Source organism: Caretta caretta, chromosome 4 (genome assembly GCF_965140235.1).
Source record: "Caretta caretta isolate rCarCar2 chromosome 4, rCarCar1.hap1, whole genome shotgun sequence".
Classification (NCBI taxonomy): Eukaryota; Metazoa; Chordata; order Testudines; family Cheloniidae; genus Caretta; species Caretta caretta.
The window spans coordinates 139,693,804-139,718,286 of NC_134209.1; the positions used below are offsets into that span (position 1 = coordinate 139,693,804).

The 24,483-nt window shown below is 41.3% G+C and overlaps 1 protein-coding gene and 1 long non-coding RNA gene across 3 annotated transcripts in view; one reads left to right on the forward strand and one right to left on the reverse strand.

Moving 5' to 3' along the window:
- The first annotated feature begins 9,111 nt into the window (after window positions 1-9,111).
- KDM3A (lysine demethylase 3A) overlaps window positions 9,112-24,483 on the forward strand; it is a 45,151-nt gene continuing 29,779 nt past the window's right edge. The window contains exons 1-7 of one of the 2 annotated variants that reach the window (XR_007356536.2): window positions 9,112-9,745; window positions 14,593-14,748; window positions 17,133-17,243; window positions 18,847-18,949; window positions 20,044-20,168; window positions 20,741-20,813; window positions 20,902-20,990. Coding sequence is in view for 1 of the 2 variants with exons in the window: in XM_048849196.2 (XP_048705153.2) it covers window positions 9,572-9,745; window positions 14,593-14,748; window positions 17,133-17,243; window positions 18,847-18,949; window positions 20,044-20,168; window positions 20,741-20,813; window positions 20,902-20,990 (831 nt within the window). In the remaining variant the exon portion in view is untranslated. The remainder of the gene's footprint in view (window positions 9,746-14,592; window positions 14,749-17,132; window positions 17,244-18,846; window positions 18,950-20,043; window positions 20,169-20,740; window positions 20,814-20,901; window positions 20,991-24,483) is intronic. The other variant, XM_048849196.2, reaches the window with a different exon arrangement.
- The window catches only part of LOC125636282 (uncharacterized), a 35,366-nt gene continuing 33,361 nt past the window's right edge, over window positions 22,479-24,483 (reverse strand). The window contains exon 3 of the long non-coding RNA XR_007356537.2: window positions 22,479-24,030. This is a non-coding gene — a long non-coding RNA (uncharacterized LOC125636282). The remainder of the gene's footprint in view (window positions 24,031-24,483) is intronic.

The window sequence follows — 24,483 nt, forward strand, 5'->3', positions numbered from 1 at the left end:
GTTCAGTTTTTCTTGACCTGACCATGGAATACGATATGGTTTGGCACACAGGCCTTTTGGTGAAATGTCTAGAACTATGCCATGTTGGTTTGTATGTGCAATCGTTCTGTGTCACAGGGTACCTGGGGTGCCAGCATGGACTGTGGGACTGCTGAGCCTTCTTTCCCACCAACCTGGGCTGCCTCTCACACTGTGATGCTGATGTCAAGCTACAAGCCTCTGGCAGGTACTGCATTTACACAGCCATCCACAGGCAGTAATGCACCTAGCTGAGTTACATGAATGATCTCCCAGCCACTCATGAACCAAAAATAGAGAGGCCTCCAGCCTTGCACCCTGGAACTGCACCATCTTTCACTGGTCAGAAGCCTGGTCAGTGTAAGTTCATTATCCGGTTCGCCACTCCCTCCATGTTGAATGGACACACACTAGCCTTTGTAAACTGAGCTGAGATTTCCCAAGCACTTGAAACAAAACACACTGTTTTAGGTAAAATATAAAATAAATTTATTAACTACAGAAAGACAGATTATAAGTGGTAGGCATACAGGTCAGAGATAGTTACCTTACGAAAGTAAAAAGTAAACACACATTCTAAATCCTAAACTTTTAGCAAAAGTTGAATCAAACAGCTTTTCTCATCCTCACAGATGGTACAAGCAGGTCACCGTTCCTCAACAGACAGATTGGAAGTCTTTCCCAGCCTGGGACCACCCTTCCCCAGTTCAAAGTCTTTGTCCTCCAGACGTTCCTCCAGGTGTTGAATGTGGGGGGGGGGCCAAGTGATGATGTCACTGTCTCACTTTCATATTTTCTTCCAGCTTGCTGGAAAGATCTTTGCTGTGATGTGGGTTAGTCTACCCCCGTGGCATACATGCCTTCTCCAAGTCTCTAGGATAGTGGATTCTTTTCATGATGGATGTTGATGAGCCATTAATGCTCTCTGGGGCTATCGATGGCTATTCCTTTGTTGTAACTGAAAAGCTGGTTGTCCGTGTTCCCAACCTCACAACATATTTCAGAAACACATATGGCAATACTTTGTAACTTCACATACCATGACAGTACATACAACCCAACGGGATATTACTGTTTAACAAATCAAGACTTTTAAAACAATACCTCTCAAGGCATACTTTGTACAAAACATCATAATTATATGGCAGTCGTGAATATGGGGTTTCCAGGGTGCTACTTTGAGGTGCAGAATGTCACACTCTATTTCTGAGAAATCACCATTTCCATGTACATATTGATGATATAACAAGTGCTTGGAAGTACCAGAAGAATGGCCTTCCAGAAGTATTATCTCCACTGTTATTCAACTTATTTGTGAATGATACTGTATACAGGTCTTGCAAGTTTGTTTATGCAGATGACATATGGCTTGGCACTCAGTCACACTCCTTTGACATATTGGAGAGTGTTTTGAATGCAGATATGGTGGCTATGGGCGATTATCGTGATTGGTGGCGACCGATACCAAGTGGAAGTAAGACTATGTTGAGTGTCTTCCACTTACATCATGCACAAGTGGGCGGAGAGTGAATATAGTTCTCAATGGTCAGTGAATAAAGTATGATTCATATCTGGTCTATCTAGGCATCACATTGGATAGAACTCTCGCATATCATGACCATCTTACAAAGACAGTGATGCACAACAACCTGCTCAGAAAGCTGACTGGAATTATATGGGGCACCAAAGCCCAAACATTTTGTACTTCAGACTTGGCACTCTGTTATTCAGCAGTGGAGCACTGCACTCCAGTATGGGCTCGTTCGTCTCACAAAAGGATGACTGACATACTACTTAATTCCACCATGCGTATTATTTCAGGCACACTTAAATCTACTCCTCTACCATGGTTCAGTTCTCTGAAATATTGTTCCACTCAGTGTTCACAGAGAGGAAAGCACTGCAAAGCTTATGACGAAATTGTGTGATATGCCACATCTACTGTTCATTAAAGATTTGTTTAATCCATCACATGATCGTCTGTCCTCACGGTGCCCATTGTGAATAAGTTGAGGGTGAGGGATTTACAGTAGAGGATGCATAGTGAGCTTCAACTCATTACCACCATCAACTCATTACCACAAAGGCAATGGGGCCTTCTCTACTGGTTTCATACCAGACACAGAACCTGTGCTGCAGCAAAATTTCGGTGGTGTTTTAGAAACAGTCCACTATGTCAATGTGGGCAGCCACAAACCATGACACACATTGCTGAGGACTGCAAAATGACTCAACTTCCTGAAGGTCTTTGTGCCTTGAACATTGTTGATAAAAACGCTGTAGCTTGGCTTGCTCAGATTGTATACACCAAATAAATGTGGGTTTCTTATCCCCAATGTGTGATTTCAAGGGATCCTTGTTTTCCATGATAAAAAAACCAAAATTCTCTGATTAAAAAAAATAAAAATCCACTTTTTTCCATGATTAAAATGAAACACTGAACTTTAGTTTCTCTAGCCACAATACATATAGGTATCAGTTGAACGTAATCTTTTATTGATATACAGTAGAACCCCGTTTATCCAAGCCTCCATTATCTGGCTCTCCATATTAACCAAACCACCAGCCACCTGGGGCTGATGGCCGTGGAGCTCGGGCGGTGAGCCAACCACCTAAGCCCCTGCCATCTTAAAATAAGGGACAGAAAGCCCTTTACCGATTCTCCTGATTATCCCAATTTTTGATTATCCGATCTGGCCCCGGTCCCAATTAGATCAGGATTCCACTGTAAATTTAAAGTGCATTCAAAAATCAACCACAAGAGGGGGAGTGTGCATACTGAATAGGTGACACTGGTACTTTCAGTAAAATTTAGTTAATAGTTAATATATATTTTTATTTTTTCAAAAAATGTAAAAACTAAAGGCAGCTTAGGTGAAAGTGATCATGAAATAGTAGAGTTTATGATTCTAAAGAATGGTAGGAGGGAAAACATCACAATAAATATAATGGATTTCAAGAGGACAGACTTTAGCAAACTCAGGGAGTTGATATTGCAGATGATACTAAACTGCTCAAGATAGTTAAGACCAAAGCAGACTGTGAAGAACTCCAAAAAGATCTCACAAAACTAAGTGATTGCGCAACAAAATGGCAAATGAAATTTAATGTGGATAAATGTAAAGTAATACATATTGGAAAAAATAACCCCAACTATACATACAGTATGATGGGGGCTAATTTAGCTACAAATAATCAGGAGAGAGATCTTGGAATCATCGTGGATAGTTCTCTGAAGACGTCCATGCAGGGTACAGCGACAGTAAAAAAGCAAACGGGATGTTAGGAATCATTTAAAAAGGGATAGAGAATAAGAGGGAGAATACCTTATTGCCCTTATATAAATCCATGGTATGCCCACATCTTGAGTACTGCGTACAGATGTGGTCCCTTCATCTCAAAAAAGATTTACTGGCATTAGAAAAGGTTCAGAAAAGGGCAACTAAAATGATCAGGGGTTTGGAACGGGTCCCAGATGAGGAGAGATTACAGAGACTAGGAATTTTCAGCTTGGAAAAGAGGAGACTAAGGGGGGATATGATAGAGGTACATAAAATCATGAGTGGTGTGGAGAAAGTGAATAAGGAAAAGTTATTTACTTGTTCCCATAATATAAGACCTAGGGGCCACCAAATGAAATTAATGGGTAGCATGTTTAAATCAAATAAAAGGAAGTTTTTCTTCACTCAGCGCACAGTCAACCTGTGGAACTCCTTGCCTGAGGAGGTTGTGAAGGCTAGGACTAATTGCTCTACCTGTAAAGGGTTGAAAGATCTCACTGCTATGCATAGGTAAAAGGAAGTGAGGGGGCATCTACCCAAAAGAGCCAATGGGAAGGCTAGAACTTTTAAAATTAAGAAAAAAATCCCCTTTTGTCTGTCTGTCTGTCTGTTCTCCTGGGGAGAGGTGGACAGGGCAACAGCTATGCTGTAAAAAGCTTGGGCCAGGTATGAAAAAATCATCAGTATCATACCTAGAAACTACTGATTTCAAACCCCAGATATATAAGTAGATCAGGAAATTTCTAGGAAGACCCGATTAGGTTTATCCTTTTTATTTCTTTATGGCTTGTGAATTCCTCTGTGCTAACCCCAGGTGCTTTTGTTTTGCTTGTAACCTTTAAGGTGGACCTCAAGAAAGCTATTCTTGTTGCTTAATCCTTATAGTTCCTCTTTTAAAATCTAGCAATAGCCTGAGTTCCCAGATGTATTTTCTTCTTTTTTTTCATTAATAAAATTTACCTTTTTTAAAAATAGAATTGGATTTTTTTGTCCTAAGAGGTTTGTGCACATATTGTTTAATTAGATGGTGGCAACAGCTAATTTCCTTTTTTTTTTTTTTTTTTCTCAGCTCTTCCCTGGAGGTGGGGTGAAAGGGCTTGAAGGTACCACACAGGAAAGAATTCCCAAGTGCGCCTTCCTGGGCTCTCAAAGGGGTTCTGCACTTGGGTGGTGGCAGCATCTACCAATCCAAGCTAAAAAAAAAAAAGCTGTAACCTTGGGAGTTTAATACAAGCCTGGAGTGGCCAATATTAATTTGTAGAATTCTTGCAGGCCCCCATCTTCTGCACTCTAAATTCCCGAGTGGGGAATTAGCCTCAACAGATAGATTAGCAGGAGTGTCGTAAGCAAGATAGGAGAAGTCCTTCTTCCACTCTACTCCATGCTGATTAGGCCTCAAATGGAGTGTCCAGTTCTGGGCCACATTTCAGGAAAGATGTGGGCAAACTGGAGGAAGTTCAGAGAAGAGCAACAAAAATGATTAAAGGTTGAGAAAACATGACATCTCAGGAAGATTGAAAAAATTGGGATTGTTTAGTCTGGAGAAGAGAAGACTGAGAAGGGCCATGATAGCAGTTTTCAAAAAAATAAAAGATTATTATGAGGAGGAGGGAGAAAAATTGTTCTTCTTAACAGCTGATGATAGGACAAGAAGCAAAGGGCTTAAATTGCAGCAAGGGAGGTTTAGGTTGGACATTAGGAAAAACTTCCTCTCAGGGTGGTTAAGCACTGGAATAAATTGCCTAGGGAGGTTGTGGAATCTCCATCATTGGAGATTTTTAAGAGCAGGTTAGACAAACACCTGTCAGGGATGGTCTAGATCAGTGGTTCTCAAAGCCAGTTTGTCGCTTGTTCAGGGAAAGCACCTGGCGGGCCGGACCAGTTTGTTTACCTGCCGCGTCCGCAGGTTTGGCCGATCGTGGCTCCCACTGGCCGCGGTTTGCCACTCCAGGCCACTGGGGGCTGCGGGAAGGGCAGCCAGCATGTCCCTTGGCCCGCACCACTTCCCGCAGCCCCATTGGCCTGGAGCTGCGAACCGCAGCCAGTGGAAGCCACGATCGGCCGAACCTGTGGACAGGGCAGGTAAACAAACCAGTCCAGCCCGCCAGGGGCTTTCCCTGAACAAGTGACAGACCGGCTTTGAGAACCACTGGTCTAGATAATACTTAGTCCTGCCGTCAGTGCACGGGATTGGACTAGAAGACATCTCAAGGTCCCTTCCACTCCTACGATTCTATGATTATGGCTTTACTGCCCTTTCATGACTGAAAACCTCTGTTTGCATGGCCGTTTGCTTTTATCCTACATTTGATATCTTGGTATGTGGATTTAATTATGTCATGTTTCACACTCATTTTCACTTAGTAGCAACTTATGGTCCATTCCTGGGTGCCAGATGGAGTTTTAGGTCTTTTACAGTCTGAAGAAGGCAAACCTTGATGTTTGTTAAAGAGCAGCTTGAGGGTATAGATGTGGTCGTAATGTATTTCTCAAGGAGAAATCCAAAGCAATTTTCACGTATTCCATTGTTGTTGGTTAGGTATCGTATTTTTCTTTTACTGAGGATGCTTTGGAACACCAGGCTGTTGTTGATGCTAATAGTTACCTAAGTAATGTGGGTTGACTCAGTCTCTTCTTCTGTGTATTGTGCTAATTAGTCCATCAGATCATATATTAGTGAAGTGTCTGCATTTTGGCAAGCTTCATAAAATAATTTAAATAATTTCTATGTTTTTTTAAAATAATTTCAATTTGTTGTTGTTTGATAGAGGGTAGTGGTTGGAGAATTATCAGAAGTGAAGCCCTGAAGAAAACTAGTGGAAAAAGCATAAGGAGTTAGTTAAAGTGGAGATCACTTCTCCAAGACAAGAGCAATAGCAACCAAACAAATAGTGGAAATAGTCAATCTTCAACAGACAACTGCAGGGTGTGATGGAATCTATGGCTGAGGTGGACTGCAAGGGACAGAAGGAGAGTGGACCTCAGGGACGCCCTTGTGTTGGGAAGAACCCAGAGGAAGGTATGGATTGTGGGTTATCTGCTTCTTCTATAGCCAGCAGAAGGCAGCAGGTTGGATGATGTAATACGTTCTCTGTTTTAGTAGTTCTCTCTCTATTCTTCTTCTTCCCACATCTTACATAGTGAAGCTGGATGTTGGATGATGGCCAGATGGGTACTCATGGAATGTTGGATCACAGTGGATGTCTCTTGACATCAAATAAGACTAAGCCAGCTCAGTGGCTCACAGTGGGCATTTTTCTTTATTACAGAGACACGGTGGGTGAGATAGAATCTTTTATTGGACAAGCCTCTGTCGGTGAGAAACAAGCTTTGAAGTTTACACACAGCTCTTCTTCAGGTCTGGGAAATGTACTCAGAGTGTCACAGCTAACTACAAGGTAAAACAGATTGTTTAGCATAGATAGTTAACACATACTTCAAGGAACCATTTGAGTGGGGAGTTAACACCTCTCCAGTCATAAGAGGAAAGGAGAAAAAAAGCAAGGGGGGTGGGTTATAGATGGTTGTAATAAGCCATAAATCCAATGTCTCTATTTAGTCCATTCATAGGAAAGTTGTGAATTTAAGCTTGTCTTTTGAAGGTGTTGTGCAGGTTTCTTTTGAGATTGAGGATTGAGAGCTCAAATACAGATAGTTGTGAAGAGTGTTCACCCACGGTGATGTGGTCTTTTTATCTTGCATTATTTTCCTGTGTAAGTTCATTTCAGAGTGTAGTGATTGTCAGTTCACCCACATAGGACAACCCATCACTCTCACAGATCTTGGGAGACAGGCCAGTCCTTGCTTACAGACAGCCCCCCAACTTGAAGCAAATACTCAACAGCAACCACACACCACACAACAAAAACACTAACCCAGGAACCTATCCTTGCAACACAGCCTGTTGCTAACTGTGTCCACGTATCTATTCAGGGGACACCATCATAGGACCTAATCACATCAGCCACACTATCAGAGGCTCGTTCACCTGCACATCTACCAATGTGATATATGCCATTATGTGCCAGCAATGCCCCTCTGCCATGTACATTGGCCAAACCGTACAGTGTCTACATAAAAGAATAAATGGATACAAATCAGACATCAAGAATTATAACATTCAAAAGCTAGTCGGAGAACACTTCAGTCTCTCTGGTCACTGGATTACAGACCTAAAAGTGGCAATTCTTCAACAAAAAAACTTCAAAAACAGACTCCAAGGAGAGACTGCTGAATTGGAATTAATTTGCAAATTGGACACCATTAACTTAGGCTTGAACAGAGACTGGGAGTGGATGTGTCATTACACAAAGTAAAACTATTTCCCCATGTTTATTTTCCCCCCTACTGTTCCTCAGATGTTCTTGTCAACTGCTAGAAATGGCCCACCTTGATTATCACTACAAAAGGTTTTTTTTCTCTCCTGCTGGTAATAGCTCACCTTACCTGAGCGCTCTCGTTACAGTGTGTATGGTAACACCCATTGTTTCATGTTCTCTGTTTATATAAAATCCTCCTCCTGTATTTTCCACTGTACGCATCCGATGAAGTGAGCTGTAGCCCACGAAAGCTTATGCTCAAATAAATTTGTTAGTCTCTAAGGTGCCACAAGTACTCGTGTTCTTTTTATAGTTGTTATTGGGGCATTTAGTGCACTGGACGAGGTACACCACATGTTGTGATAGGCATGTGTAAGATCCACAAATCTTGAAAAGTGAGTTGTGGGGGGTGCTGATCAGTGTAGCAATGGAGCTATGTCGACAGGTTTTTGCATCTGTTGCTGTAGCAGGGTCTGGTGCCGGTTTGAGTTAGTATGTCCTGCTCTGTGTGCAGCTTGCCTCTGATGATTAGCTTGGCCTTCGAGAGCATGTTGCTGCCATCACCCAAAGGAGGTGGTGTACCCATCTCTCCTTTCTCCACCTGTGGCGTTTCTAATGTACCCCAACACACTTCCCCCTATGAGCGCCCTGGCTGCCTCATCCCTATGGCTTAACTTTAAGGGGACACTGGGCAAGACCTGAATCCAAAAGACCTCTCCATAGCCTTCAAGGCTGCTATACAAGATGGCTGCCTATGAGCCACCTCAGCCTCCTTTCCATACTTCCCCAATCATCAGCCTCCCTTCTGATGCGCATGGCTACAGCATACCGTCAGTAGGCGTCAAGCCCTTCCCTGTGTGCCCATGCGCAGACAGTCATACGCAGCACGCCCGCAGGTGCACTTTGCAATGTGCGCTTGCGCACAACAGCTCCGCAAGTACCCCCTCCCCCTGTGCTATATCTGAGTACGCTGCTAACCGCACGTATAAGTGGCCCTCGCACACCTTTTGCCTACATTTGAGATCCCTCCGCCAGTCGCGTATGGATCCCTCTAGTCACAGCCAACCTACCTGAAAAAATCACATGGATGCTACTAATTACATGCTGAATGTTTTCTATATTGGCTTCTGACTCGAGACCCCCAGAGAGTGGAATGGGATCCGGGACTCCTTTATCTGGGGTCGGCGGAAGAATCACCGTCTTCGGAAGTATAGCCTCTGAAAAACCGAACCGATGAACTGCGAGAGCTAACTCCGCCCCTCGGCCAATCCGAGACGGAGGCTTGCCGAGTGCCCCGCCCCTCGGGCCGGGCCGGGCCAATGAGCGGGAAGAGCTCGCGGGAGGGCGCGTTGGGGGGTGTGTGTGAGTGACTAAGAGGGTGTATGCAATGCCCGGGAGGGTTGGTGGGCGCTGGGTGCTGTTTGTGCTCGGGCTGAGGGGGGACTCTTTGGGCTGTTTCGGGGGCTTGAGCGGGACGTGCTGCCCGGGGGCTGTGTGTGTGTGGGGGGGGAAGCCAGTGAGGTGGCGGGTGCGGGGCTCGGCGGCCTCTCCAAGGAGCTGCCCGCTCAGCCGGCTCCATTGACGCCCAGTGACTTGGCTCGTCTGTTCCTGCTGAGGAGGGCTCGCCGGGAACAAAGGGGGGCTCGGAGGTTGGCGTCTGGGAGCGGGACAGGTTCCCTCAGGGCTGCGCAGCAGCTGCGGCCGTTCCGTTCTCCCCACCTGTGCGGGTGTAACGCGGTCGTGTCAAAACTCCCCCCGGTGTCTACGTTTAAACGGCGACTAACTAGAAATTCTCCCCGTCCTCTAACAAGAGCGGGAAGCTCCGCTCAGCCTCGTCTGGGCTTGTTGGGGTCGGCGTGCAGCTGTCCCGGAGCGCTTGCCTAAGGAAGTTACTGCTTTGTTCGTGTTGCCTGGGTCTCTTCTGCGGAGAACAGGGCTGCCCAATGCGCTAGGATGGTGCTCAGGCTGGAGGAGAGCTGGCCCTTGCTCGTAGGGAAGAGGTTCCTGAGCCTGTCTGAGGAGGAGAACAACGGCCCGTGGGACACGGCTCACGTCTCTGAATGGCCCTGGAAAGCGGGCAAAATCAGGGCCATTTCGCACCCAGATGTTTCCAAACGGGACTTGAAGGTAAGTTCTGCTTATGTAACCGTTCTGGGGAGATGAGTGCAATATGGTGACTCTCTTGCCTCTTGGGAACACGCATGTGTTTCCATCTGTTTCTCAAAAATTGTTCTGGACTAGATAAATCTGTCAATAATTACTTATCTGTTTGAAAAAACCTATATGCTGATGTCTATATTTTCAATCTTCTGGAATGTTAAATACATGTACAAAAAACTCTCTAAATATGTATAGTTTCCATGTCTTTTCCTACCACATGGACAAAGTTTGTATTATATCCTACCTGTTAAGACGCATTTCGGCACACTTCACTACTGCAGTTACAAATTTTGTTTCAATGGTGAATATGTCTTCCTATGACTACAGTACATTTATAAGTTTGAGGGGTGGGGTGATGCTTTTAATGTTGGTAGTGGCTATTGTTGCAATACCTTAACACTTTCTTGTTGACCGTGGTCGCTGGTATGTTAAGTGTGGACATTTGCTATTCATGATTGTTAGGTGGTCATGAGTTTAGATGGTTCTCACAGTCAGAAAACATCCCAATGGCAACTGTTACAATTACTTAAATGGCAGAATACTGGGAAGTATTAAATTGTATAAGAGGACAGCTAAAAATATGTATGTTAGGTGGAAACAAGGTGTTAACACCATATGACCAGTTAGCTCTCCTTGGGCCACAGCTGTTGTATTACGGGAAGCATCTGCTAGTGATGGACTTCAAAGTAGTAATGGAGTTTTATTGTGTGTAAATTTTATATTTTCTTCTACTTTTGACTTGGTGGCAGACTGCCTTGTTTCATGACTCTACTTCTGCTGTGGTTACCTTCTTTTAGTTATATGGTTTTCCCTTGCTTTCTTAGTGGGAGACCCTGACTGCGTCTGATAATCTGAGGAAGTGTTTGTCCCTTTTCCTTTCAAGACAGTTACTAAATAGTTCTAATTGACTAATTTCTCTGTGGTTTGTAAACTTTGGAATTACACTACAGACCAAGCCTCAATTCCAGAGGATAGCATTTTAGTCATATCTAGTGTGCTGGGTGTAGAGTTTTGCCCATGTATGGCATGTCAGGGGAGGTATCAAAGCCTTGTATGGTTTGGGGAGGAGAAATTGCTGCAGAGTGCTCTCTGCTCAGCCCTCTCTGATAATAGAAAGGAAAAGGAGCAGGTGCTGCTGGGGATTTTGCAGAGCTTTACTGTGAGACCTGTAATTGGTTACGGCTCTGCTAGAAGAGATTAACTCTAATGCATTCTCCTCTCTCCAGTAGAAGTGTTAGTGTGAAAAGTCACCAGGATGGCAAGGGAGATGGTTGTGATGATAAAGAGCTTTTGTACAAAAAAGCATACAACCCACCGCCAGTCTCAAAAGAAAAGGGGAGAGGGTGTAAAAGGAATTTATAGCAAAAGCTTTCAGAGTGGTGGTGAACTGAATATCCTTGTTGAGGAACAGAGAGATTTGAATTGCAGTGCTTAGTCTGAAGAGAGACATGGTGGGTGAAGTAACATCTTTTATTGGATCAACTTCTGTTGGTGAGAGAAGAGCTTTCGAGCTTATGCACTGCTCTTCTTCAGGTCTGGGAAAGAGAGTCACAGTTTAAATACAAGAGGGAACAGATTGTTTAGCATAACTAGTTAACACATATTTCAAGGGACCATTTAAGGTGAAGTGGTCTATTAACCCCCCTCCAGTCATGGGGGGCAGCTAGACACGAAGGCTATGTCTAAATTGGCAATTGAATGACAAAACTTTTTTGTCTTTCAGAGGTATTTAAACACCCCTATCCCCCGAAAGACAAAAGTTTTGCTGAGACAAGTGCCAGTGTGAACAGCATGCTGTTGTCAGGAGAGCCGACAAACAGCAGCTATACTGCACAGCTTTTAGCGGCACAGCTGTGGCGACACAGCCATATCGCTAAAAGCTGTGTAGTGTAGACAAAGCCTTAGGCTTTGGCTACACTAGCACTTTTGTTGGTAAAACATACGTTGGTAAGAGGTATGGGGGCGGGGGGGAAAACACACCCCTGACGGACAAAAGTGCTGGTGTGGACAGCACTGTGTGGGCGAGAGATGCTGTCCCGTGCCATAGCTACCGCCACTCACTGGGGATGGTTTAATTATGCCAGGAGGAGAGCTCTCTCCCACCTGCACAGAGCGGCTACACAGGAAACCTTACAATGGCACACCTACATCAGTACAGCTGTGCCACCGTAAGGTCTGTAGTGTAGACATAGCCTAAAACTCATGGACTGAATAGAGACATTGTTTAGCATAACTAGTTAACGTATATTTTAAGGGACCACTGAAGGTGAAGTGGCCTGTTAACACCCCTCCAGTCATGGGGGGCAGGGGAAAAGAAAAGAGAGGTTTAGTGGGTTATAGATTGGATTTATGGCTTGTATTTAGCTGGGATGCTCTGAGTACATTTCCCAGCCCTGGAGAAGAGCTCTCTGTAAGTGAGCTGTAGCTCACGAAAGCTCATGCTCAAATAAATTGGTTAGTCTCTAAGGTGCTACAAGTACTCCTTTTCTTTTTTCGAATACAGACTAACACGGTTGTTACTCTGAAACCTCTGTAAGCTTGAAAGCTTCTCTCTCTCTCACCAACAGAAGTTGATCCAATTAACTTTGTCTTGCTTTTATCCTGGGACCAACACAGCATTCAAAACTGCATAGTGCTTGGTCTTTGTAATATTTTCACCTTTAACTATTTGTTTCAAGTAATACCAAATGTAAAATTGTCAAAACATGTTGTTTTCCAATTGCTGATATGTTGTTTTTGTCTAAACTATTAGTAACAAACAACCTAGTGTTTCTGCTTATCCTGTTTGCTTATTGTCTGCTATTCAGCTTGGACAGTGAAAAGATTAGTCAGTTTCACTCTTGTTTCTGTGAGTTTGACTTTTGATTCTCATGTTATCACAGTGCTGGGTTGCACACTCTAAGGGATGTTTCACTCAAAAATTCTCAAAAATCAGTGCTACAAAGACTTTGCCCTAACACCTCACATGTTGTCAGATATTATGGTAATTGGGAAGGGGGCATGTAAAAACCTATATGGAGTGCAACCTGTAAACACAGTTGCATGCAAGCAATAATATATGCATATGCAGGAATGGAGGCAGCATTTTTTGTATTATGTTTTCTCTTCCTTTGTCCACATCTATCTTCATGTTCCTTACCAGGGATGAAATGACATCCCAAAACCAGTTCATCAAGCTACCATATTCTCCTCACTCAGAAGGGAGGAATATTTTGTACTTTACTTTTTTTTTTTAATTTTGTGCAGATCTTGGGGAGCTGTTAAATTTAAAAAAAAAAATCGGATCATTTAACTTTATTGCTGTATATGTTAACTATCTTTCCTCACTCTTTTTGTCACCCTCTTCTTGCAATACATGCAAAATTTAAGCTCCTCTGTGCAGAGACTGATCTTTTCATATGTTTCTGTAAAGCAGCTAACACACTTGGGTGCTGTAAAAATAGAAAGTGAGAATTGAATGATGTTCTGACATGGTATTAAAAAAACCCTACATTTTAATAGGCTTTTCTTCTGTATTAAGATAAACATTGTTTAAACTCTCAGCAGCAGTAGTGGAGCTGTTGAAATACATTAATTTAAAATTAGAATGTGGCTCACTGTGGAGATGGGTAAGTGATATAGAAGACTGGAATTTTGTGGTTAAAGATGTTGCATAACATTGACTAGGTTGGAATTTAAGTTTACTAGTTTTTAATTTAAAAATAGAGCAGTGTAATTATTGTATAGTAATTGTTTCATTGTGTGACAAAAATGCAATAATTGGACATTTTAGTAAGAATAAGTGCTTATAATTAAACTTAATGGTTGGGTAAGGTAAAAGTGGCATTCTCCTCAATGCAGCCCAGAACTGTAAGCCACTGAGTTACCTTTCTGCCTTAGCAAAAGTGAACTTTGCTGGGGACTGTGTTTTCTGCTCCCTGCCACACCAGGGAATTGTAGCAGCAGCTCCTGCCCTTCAACCAGGAGGATCCACTGTTCACAGGCTCATAAGGTGCTGTTTCTTATGTCCCCTAAGTGATGGATAACTAGAATGTCTTTTTGCTTCCCCTTATATATTCCAAAGTCCAGTGTCTTTGTATCAGGAAGATTTCCTGGGGGTGCAGATTGGTAAATCCAAATTCCTTTGTCTAGGGTAGATTTGATTTATGCCCTGCCTTCAAAACACGTTTTAAGAACATTTTCAGCACACACACACACATGCGTAATTCTTTATACAGTAGAACCTCAGAGTTACAAACTGACCAGTCAACCACACACTTCATTTGGAACTGGAAGTACACAATCAGGTAGCAACAGAGACCAAAAAAAGCAAATACAGGACTGTGTTAAATGTAAACTACTTTAAAAAAAGGCAGCATTTTTCTTCTGCGTAGTAAAGTTTCAAAGCTGTATTCAGTCAATATTCAGTTGTAAACTTTTGAAAGAGATACTGACGTTTTGTTCAGAGTTACAAACATTTCAGAATTATGAACAACCTTCATTCCCAAGGTTTTTGTAACTCTGAGGTTCTTCTATATACAACTTATACATACATCACACAATGATGTTCCTGACCAGCATATCCCAAGTTTATATATGATTATGATACATTTTTCGATACATATTATGACAACAGTGTCTTATAGATAGTGGCTGCATCAGGCCTGATTATGAGTTACAGTATAGTGGGCCATCTGCCATCGGGCAATGAAGGGTTCTTAGGGTCACAAAAAAAATTCTTTCATAGCACTTGCCTTGGTCTTTCTCTTCCTTCTATCTAAACAGCAATCTGATGGTCATGTCCTAGATTTTTAACTTCTCCCCCATTCCTCTAGGTATGTGTGGAGTTTGATGGTGAGTCATGGGAGAGAAGAAGATGGATTGAGGTCTACAACCATAAAATGAGAGGATTTCTAGTAGAGCAAAAATTGGTACTTGCTGAACGAAAATCTCAAGCCAACTCTACAGATACTGTTCAGTGGCCGGCAATGGTAAATATACAAATTGGCTTGATCAACTTCACTTCAGTATTTGAGCTGTGAAGGCAGTATTTCCTAGTTCCTGGTTTTGTAGGCTTCAGAATTTGTTTTTAATGTGATCAGTAGTCCAAAAATTAGAATTTACTGTTTTAAAAACCTCTAATCTAAAAACAAAATCCAGCTTCACTACAATGGCTGAATGCTTTTTTGTGTGTAGCACTCTCTATGCACTCATGTGGGAAATCTGAAATTGTACTAAAGCTTAGTTCTGTAGCCATGGGTAGGCAGGGTCTCTAAGCATTTGAGAGCAGTATTTTCCATTCTTGTGTTGAAGGGATGCCTTGTACTGCCTCATAGTGGATCTCTGACTATTTCTAGGATTGTGTTTTGGAGTGGGAGAGATGTTTCAAATCCTTTTCCCTTCTCTAATTTCCCACGGGTACTACTTCTGAAGGGGTTTTGGTGAGAGATGGAAAGGTGATCAGGCATTGAAGATGCATGTTGTTTCAAGCCTTTGTCCTAAATTTCTCATTTTACTGTCCCCGTGGCTCAGTGCTCTGTAAACTTTCAATTTCTGTGCCCATGTGATAATTGCCTGCTTTTGGTCGTTTTGTGAGGATTGAACTCTGGATCTCATACACTCAAAAGCATGAGTTTTAACTGCTTGAGCCAAAGGACATAAATTCTCCTTAGGTAGGAGCTGTAGCAGATTGATTTACACTTTATGTGGACCAGTCAGTAGAGATCGTGAAAGGCCCTTTTTCTGGTAATATGCATTTACTTACCCACTATAGATTTATTTTACTTTTTAAATTCTTATACTGTCCTGGTATCCATGTGTCTGGAAAACTGAATACATCATCCAGTTTTCAATCTGTAGTGAAGTATGGTGGAGGGGAGTTCAGTAATCTGTACTGTTGGTATTCTAGGGAAAAGTACTAGTGTCATTGGATTAGAGTTCTGTCAAACTTTAAGAGTTGTGTGGCCTGGAGTCCTTTGATTTCCTTAAAAGGTAATGAGATGGAAGAGATGATTAACTATTTTTACTGATACAAATGGAGTTTAGAACATTCTGTTATACAGATCAGAATAAACTACTAGGCTACTTGCAGCATTAAGGTAGTCTTATGCAGCCAAACAACCAAGGGGTGTTTTTTGGTTATGCAAATTAATTCAGCTTTTTTAGCTCAGTTTTGATAAGCCTGCTGATATTAGCATTGTTTATTTAAAAATCTGCTTGTGTGTAAATTGGAAATACAGTCATACAGTACTGGGGAAGTCTGCTTTTCACTTGTTTCTTGAATTCGTGGATTGTTATCATAAATGCTATAGATACATTATACATATTTTCGTGGTGGCACTGGAAACTATCTAAATTCTTAAACTTTTTGGACTACAGAGCATCAAATGGGAAGTACAGCCCTTACATGTATCTGAATGCATTGTATAGCCCGGGAACTTATTTATTCAGTAAATACATTTAGGTATAGTCTTTTCTATGATGTATTTTTAGGTACACAGTGTAAAAAAATTCATAAGTCACTTTAACAAGGAATGCTGTGGAGTTTTAAGGCACAGTACTATGGTCTGTCTTGCAGGACTGTTGGTTAATATTTGTAAACAACTTTGATCATGAAAAATGCTCAGTAAATAGTAAGTAATTGTATATTTAAAAATGGTGGGACAGACCTCACCTAAATTTAAATTTACGCTTACATTCACAATTTAGTTCTGGAAACTTATGATACCTACAGTATTGTCTTTTTGTTCCATGGCATTAAGCTTACAAACATCATTCTCAAACCTCTGCTAACATCAGTGTCAGTGAAATGCAAACCTCATTCTCGGATGTGTTCTGATGGCCAAACAAGGAAATAAGAATGCTATTGTGACAGGATACTATTTGTAGCACCCTAGTCACTAAGGTTGCTGCAATGCTGGGAAGATTGCAAGTTTATATGAAGTCAATTAACCAGTTTCTGTTGGGGATTACTGACACCTGGGGGTAATTGGCTCAGTAATTGGGTGTGTGTGTGTGTGTATATTTGGGAAGAACTGGAAGTACTGTGGGACTTGGAGAATGAGTTAGGGAGGGGAGAGAGATGTGGGTGGGAGTCAGTCTCCTGCGGGATACCTGTGAGTCCTTCTGGTATCCTTTTAAATTGAAGATTAAAAAGCACCTGTGGTAAAAGGGAAACAGCCCTTCTGCGTTCCTTAATAGGAGACCAGAAGACCAGGATAGGCAACTATATTCACAGGGTATGTAAAGGGATGCCCTATGGCAGCCACGTTAGTTCCATCTTTTTTCAAAATACAGGGGCAAAACACATACCAAATGAAAAAGGACAATAAGCAGGAAAAGTACTGTTTCTAAAATGCTTGCTCTTGTCTTTCAGGTTTACAAATTCTTATTGGACAAAGCTGGTTTAGGATCCGTGGTTTCTGTACGCTTTCTTGGTGAAGAGAGATGTGTGTTTCTTTCTAAAGACCTTTTGAAGCCTATTCAGGTAACTTTATTCGGACTGTCCTGCATACAGTAAGAGGGCTCAAGCCTTATTTTGTCTAGTGTTCACTGCTGAAACATTAAGTGAAAATTTGAAGCATGTCCACGTTGCTATAGCTCATGGAAAATCTATCCTTAATACTGTGTGTTGTGTTAAAAACCTGCTGATGGTAGCTCAGGACATAGCCATATAAGAGAGCTTGGTGTAGGAATAACATTAGGCTTCTAGCTTTTCGGGTTGATGAACCATTGGTATCTCATGATGGTAAAATGGGAGGTTCTTTCTATATGGCCAGTTGACTTATGAACACAATTTCCATTAGCATTTAAGGAGTTGTGTGCATATATAGAAGGGAGAATAGATAACAAATCTTACTATGAAATAGAAACGTTCCACAACAGTTAGGATAGGAAGTGGTGAAGAATATTTTTTCCATTTGAAACTACAGGTGACGTTTTAATTAGAGCTGTGTGAAGAACAATAATTCCATTTCATGGAGGCTTTCAAACTTTGGTTTCATTCCAACTTGAAATTTCTGGTTTTCATTCCAAAATGGAAACAAAAAAAAACATTTTTGAAAAAACAAATTTTTATAACATGCAAATAAAATTGTCTGGAAGGATTATGGGAAGCAGAGACCCTTGGATTGCTGGCTCCCAGCTCAGCTGGGGCTTCAGGGTCCTGATTTCCCTTCAGCTCTGAGAGTATTTGCTAAGCGTTGGAGATTGGGAGCTAGGGCTTTTGACTCCCCATTAGCCTGCCAAGCAAGCTGACAGGAAACTTGCCTGGTTTCCTATCAACACTTTGAACAAAGTCTAACTGTTTCAGAAACATCTTGATGAATCTTCATTCTCTGACCAGCTCTGCTTTTAATCTGACGAAATGTACTTGATTTGGCTTTTGTGCAGAACATAACTATAACGGAGTGCCGTGGAATTTTTAATGCTTCAAAAAAACTGTATTTCAGATCTCATCTTAAGGTGGCCTTGATAGTTGCTGTGCTGATATGCTGTCTGGATGATGAGTGCATCTAAATTAATTAATGGGGAGGTAGTTCAGAGCATAAAAAGATGGGAGTGGCTGGTTATCTCTGAGTTGCCAGGCAAAATCATAAACTCCCATTACACTTTGAGTATAACTCTAAACAGCAATAATCTGTTAACGTTTAGCTACTCCAGACCACCTTGATCTTTATTTCAGGTACTATGCCCTCCCTGCTTCACTTTTGTGGTTTTTTTGCATTCTGCTTTAGGTAAGATTGTAAAATGTTTGGGGAGCAGGAATTCTCTCCCTGTGTTTTGTACAGCACTTAGCATAATAGAGAATTGATTCTGACTTGGGCCTTTGGGTGCTCACACTACAAGTATTAATGGAAGTTTTACTAATTCTTATTAATTTTTTTGAAATACTGGTTTATTTTCTGTTCTTTTCTGCACAAATTACAAACCAAATTCTTAAATACAACAGAACCATCTGGTTGATATGAAGCTTCACAGTATATTCTCTTGCTGTTGAACATGCTTCTGTTGGAAAAACATTTTTTTTTTTAAATTAAACATTTAGTGCTCTTGGCAACTATTTACATTGAATGCTTTCATCCTAATAGGATGTGGACAGTCTGAGACACTCTCTTATGGATGATCAGAATGTTAATGAAGAAATTCAAGCTTTGATTATGAAACATCTAGATGAAAGCCACTTGATGCAAGGTATGAGAATACCATCTTGTGGAAGGATACTGGAGGTCACTGCGCTGGTGGTATTTACAGTATCATCTGTTAGCAAAAATCCCGTTTTGATTTTTCTCTCCAGTAGTCTTTCCTTTCATAGAAGAATGTTGGGTAGTCTACCTCTCCCAAAACAATTTTATAGATTTGCTGTCCACCATCCATAATGAAATGCTCCAAAATGGGCAGAATTAGAAACTAGGACTCTTTTTTTAAAAAAATGGCTGGCTAACATCAGGCATCTAAAAAGTCATCTGATTTTCAGCAGTGCAGAGCACTCAGCAGTTCCCATGGAATTCGGTGAGAGCTGTTTGATTGCTCAGTACTTCTGAAAATCTGATGATTTATATAGGTGCCTGACTTTAGCCACCCACTCTTTTTTTTTCCTTTTAAAAAAAATCAGAAGTCTTAACCTTCACTATTCTATAGCTCAATTGAAAGGCACTGGAGACTTATTAGGAACATCTCTTCTGTTCAAGTTAAAATTGTTTATAGTACAGCTCACCAACTGTAATCTCTTATTTGTTGGCTTCCTATAAGTCTGTCTTTTTGTAAAAAAAAAAAAAAAAAAAAAGTTTGTGTCTAGTGGAAATGATCTACGTCTGGATAGAAAATTAGTATAATGGAGTAAGTAACATGGCAGCTCTTGAAACAGTAGCAATAAAAGTGAGGAAGAACTCCACAAATCGGACACTCAGGGCTCAATCTCCAGGTCCAGCTGAGCTGTGCTTGCCATTTTTTTGACTCCTGAATTCTGAGAGTGGCCCCCAGTGTGTATTATAGCAGCAGAAAACCCAATAAGCTGTTCCAGCAAATGGACTAACCAGAATGTGGAGGTATTCTGGTCACACTCCTTTTTCCCAGCCACAATAGTCCCCTGTGTCTGGGGTCAAGAGGGAGGCATATGAAAACTACATTGTTACTTTGCCTGTTGTCTTCCAGTGCTATTTACTTATTTTCTGGTGTATATCGCTGCAGGCTAGTTAGTGTTGACACGTGGATATGTAATGAAAGTTACCATAATGTGTGTGCCCCCATCTTCCCACTCTCTGAAGCATGTTTTTTGTTTTTTAAAGGTGGTAAGAATGTAATTGGTTCAAAAGTAAGGATTTATAGCTTGGATCCATCTACCCAGTGGTTCACAGCAACTGTTGTAAATGGTAATCCAACTACAAGGACTCTGGAAGTCAACTGTCAGGAGGTAAAGAAGCAACTGATGCAACATGGGTAGATAAAAAGAATTAAAACACCTTCCTTGTATCTAGGTAATTCTATCCTTGCTTTTCCATAGTAGGGTTAACCAGCTGGAATAATACCTTGTATTTTACGTCATGCTTCATTCCAAAGGATCCTAGAGCACTTTATACTGCATGCACAGTGCCACTGATGTGCGTGGAAGGATAGCAAATGGCTCACTGCACACTAGTGGGAGAACAGGGGTTTGGGATTTTCTCTTTTGGCCTAACAGTTGGGGAAACCCCTATTTTAGCATCTCTATATGTACAGAGTTTGCAGCACCATGTCTTGGAGACTGCCTTCTGAAAATGCATGCATACATACAAGTTATCTAACTTGTTAAGATTTGAGCTTGAAGTTCCACAGAGTCAAGGTTTTTCAGACCAGAAGCTTACTCTGTTGCTCCATAGCTAGAGTATCATACTTCTGTTTGTTTAAAACTGCTTTATTAGTCTCCCCTGAGTTGTGAAAATATCTAATCTAAAACTTCTTACACAAGTTGTCTTTTTAAAAAAGCTTACTCCATTTTCCCTTAAGATTCCAGCTTTAAAAACTCTTGATCCAGAATTGATTCATGTTGAAATCATACATGACAGCCATGACAAGTGTGGTAAGACCTTTTATTTATTGGCCTTTTGCTGTTTGAAGTAATTTTCAATGTTGGAAACATACTAATTTAATCACTTTCAATGCTTCAGGCAAATCTAAGAGAAATGGGGGTATGAAAAGAAAATCATCTGATGATAAAGGAAATGTTGATGCCAAACATATAAAGTCCTGCTCTGAGGTAACTATGGCTTATTTTCACTATTGTAACTTTGTCATTGAGCTGTTAAAGAAGAGGACTAGACGGCCTCAATTTACTGACCCACTATGCTATGTCTACGCTTAGAATGCTACAGCTTCTGTGGTGCAGCTGTGCCTCTGTAGTGCTTCAGTTTAGACAATTATTATAGCAACAGAAGGGATGCTTCTGTCAATGTAGGTAATCCACCTCCCTGAGAGATTGGTAGCTAGGTTGACAGAAGAATTCTTCCATCGTCCTACCATTGTCTATGCTGGGGGTTAGGTTGACTTGACTGTCTCAGAGATATGGATTTTTCACACCCCTGAGTGATGTAGCTATGCCGCTGTAACTTTTCAGAGTAGAGCAGCCTTGCACTCACACTTCTGTGCTAGTCCAGAAGTGGGTGTAGTTCTCTCTACTAGAAGACAGAGAACAATATAATTGAGCCTTTGGGTGAGATCACTTTCTCATTCGTAAAAGGAGTTTGTCTACTTCCAATCTTGTGGGTGTCTTTTTCCAGTGTGCAGACTTTTCTTGCTGGAGAGAGAAATTTAAAGATCAGGGTTTCTCTAGCTTAGAAAAATACCTAGGAAAAGAGGAAAAATTCAATGGTAACTTTACCCTGTAACTTACCTGCTTGACTGCTCAGATTTTTTGCTACGAGACAGGAGTGCACCAGTCTTCCAGAGATATTGTATGTTGTTCTGCAAAGGGAGAATCTGGCAGCTTTTCTAATATTTTCATGTTTTTCTGAGCCAGATGCATTTGAGTGGTCCACCAAGCCTAGCTAAGATCCAAGAAAGCTGTCTCGAAGGCCAAAGGCCTGGATGATTTGGATATGGAGAATAATGGTATAGCTATAGAACAGCCCTTCAAATGACCATGTGATTAGCCTCATCAGATCTAGTTGCTTTTTGTGGAGGAGGGAGGGGCCTTCTGGGATGTCTAGCGGTTATCTCTGTGCCATCTTGCTTCTGTGCATAGGTTACTGTAGCCATGTGGTCAGTCCTTTGTCAAGCCAACTATATAGGTCCATTTCATGGTCAGACACTTTTAGTAGAGACTTCTAAGGTACAGTAGTGATATTAGAAATATAGTCACTTCTGTCTGAGGTGGAAACTTTTCACTCTAGTCTTTGGAAGGAGGATACTTTAGCTACCCCAGAACTCTGGAGGGGTTATCTGGATTCCTATAAGGCAGGGGTAGTCAATTATTTTTTGTCAAGGTCCAAATTTCTTGGTCAGTGAAGGTCCAGACTCCAGAGAAACACTTTTCCACACTGCAATAACAATGATAAGTAAATAAAAAGATTTTGCAGTCCGGACAAAAGTAGCTGGTGGCTTGAATTTGGCCCGCAGTCTTCCTATTGACTGCCCCTGCTATAAGATGTCTATCATTATATCTGAGCACCTTCCAAAAAGCATGGAAGCTGATATTTCTCTTCTTTCCAGTCAGCAATAATTGAACTCCTGTTTGTTTGTTTGTTTGTTTGTTTTTGTTTTGTTTTTTATTTTTTTAAATGTGATGGTGGTATGGGAAGTAGATCAAAGAACTAGATTTTGTATTTTGCTCTGAAGGTAAGTAAGACTGTCCTGACTACTTCTGGGATTGAGTTCAAGATTCAGGGGCCATTTTCTGAGCGAGCATGAGTTTTAGGCTGTCTACGATTTTAAAATGCTACAGCTGCACTACTATAGTGCTTCAGTGTAAACACTTACTACTGTGATGGGCGGGGTTATCCTGTCACTGTAGGTAATCCACGTCCTTGAGAGGTGATAGCTAGTTCAATGGAAAAATTCTTCCGTTTGAGGTAGTGCTGTCTACGCTGGGGGCTAAGTCAGCTTAACTGTGTCTCAGGGTGTGAATATTTCACACCCCTGACAGACGTAGCTGTGCCACTGTAAATTTTTCATTGTAGACTAGCGCTTAGTAATGAGGATTGACAGCTCCCTTTGTTTTATTGTAATGTAGCTGTCTCAGGAGGAGATAATTCCACAGCATGAGGCAGCGACTTAGCACAGTCCCATGGAAAGTTTTGAAGTTAGTGACATAGATATTGTGGATTTGACCCCATATTCCACAAGGAGCTAGTGGTCAGTGCTCTCTGTGGCTTTTGCTTCTGAGTGGACAAGCTGCTGTGTTCTGAACTGTTGGCAGTGGTTTCATAACTAGGCACAGAGATTTACCATTTTTATTAACGCTAATAAAAATATGTAGGTTGGGAAAAGTGTCTGTACATCTGGGTATAGTGCTTAGATTATCCACAAATATAAAGTTTAGTTTTTAAAAGTCATATGATACATAGAGTAAATAATCAGCAATAACCCAAATTTAGGTGACTAGATTTTACAGTTTAGATATTAGAATCTGAATACTCAGGTACATCACTCATGAAAAGTTGTATAGAGATTTGATTTTGGAAAGTAAAATATATCAATGAGGAGAGATTGTCCCTCAGTAATTTGAGAATTAGGTTAGTTGTCCATTTAGAAAATACAGTCCATGAGGAAAGTATTTGTTACTTTCCTGACTGTGCTTCTCATTGGCACTCCAGCTCATCCCTCCTGGTATTGCTGATATCCAGTGATGTGTTCTATGTAGATGTCCCTTGACCACCTGATGGCATCTGACACCATGATTTGCCACAGCAGCAGAGCGTTGACCAATTCCGCATTCTCTCAGCACTCGCTTGTTACTGGGGTCCCGTGTGTCTAAGGCTGACTATCTCTACACCTGGAATCTTCTTATGGGGGATTCTATACTACAGAAAATTCTATACGTTTGGATTGTATGGAAGAATTAACACAAACTAATAAAATTACCTATCCGACTTAAATTCTTGAGGGCTTTTTGTACCAGTGTAGGTTTCCAGATGAGTTCTGAAAGTTGTCAACATGAATAGCTCTTAATTGCTTTTAGAGGAAAATTAGCTGTGGCATGTCAGCTGGCAGTTATCTGAAATACTTGACTTTTCTAGTCTCCTTGAGAAGTTTCTTCTAACTTCTTAACACATTATCCATTTTTCTGAAATTCTTGTGTGCTGTGGGTTGCAAAGATGTAACATGATATACTATTGTAACAATAAGGGGGCAGGAAATAAGAAAGGACAAGTTGAAGATGTATTATAGATGTATTAAAGTCAGCAGGGCCTGACAAAATTCATCCTAGAGTGCTTCAGCTAGTTCCTGAAGTACTCATCTTGGAACCATTAGTGATTATTCGAGAACTCATGGAGGGTGCATTTGGTCCCAGAGGACTGGAGAAGGGCGAACATAGTACCTATCTTTAAAAAGGGGAGTAAAGAGGACAGTAAGTCTAACTATATACCCGAAAAGATACTGGAACAACTTTTTAAACAATTAATTTGTTAGCACCTACATGATGATAGGGTATTAAGGAATAGCCAGCATGGATTTGTCAAGAACAAATCATGCTAAACAAACCTAATTTCCCCCTCATAGGGTTACTGGCCTATTGGATAGGGAGAAAGTGG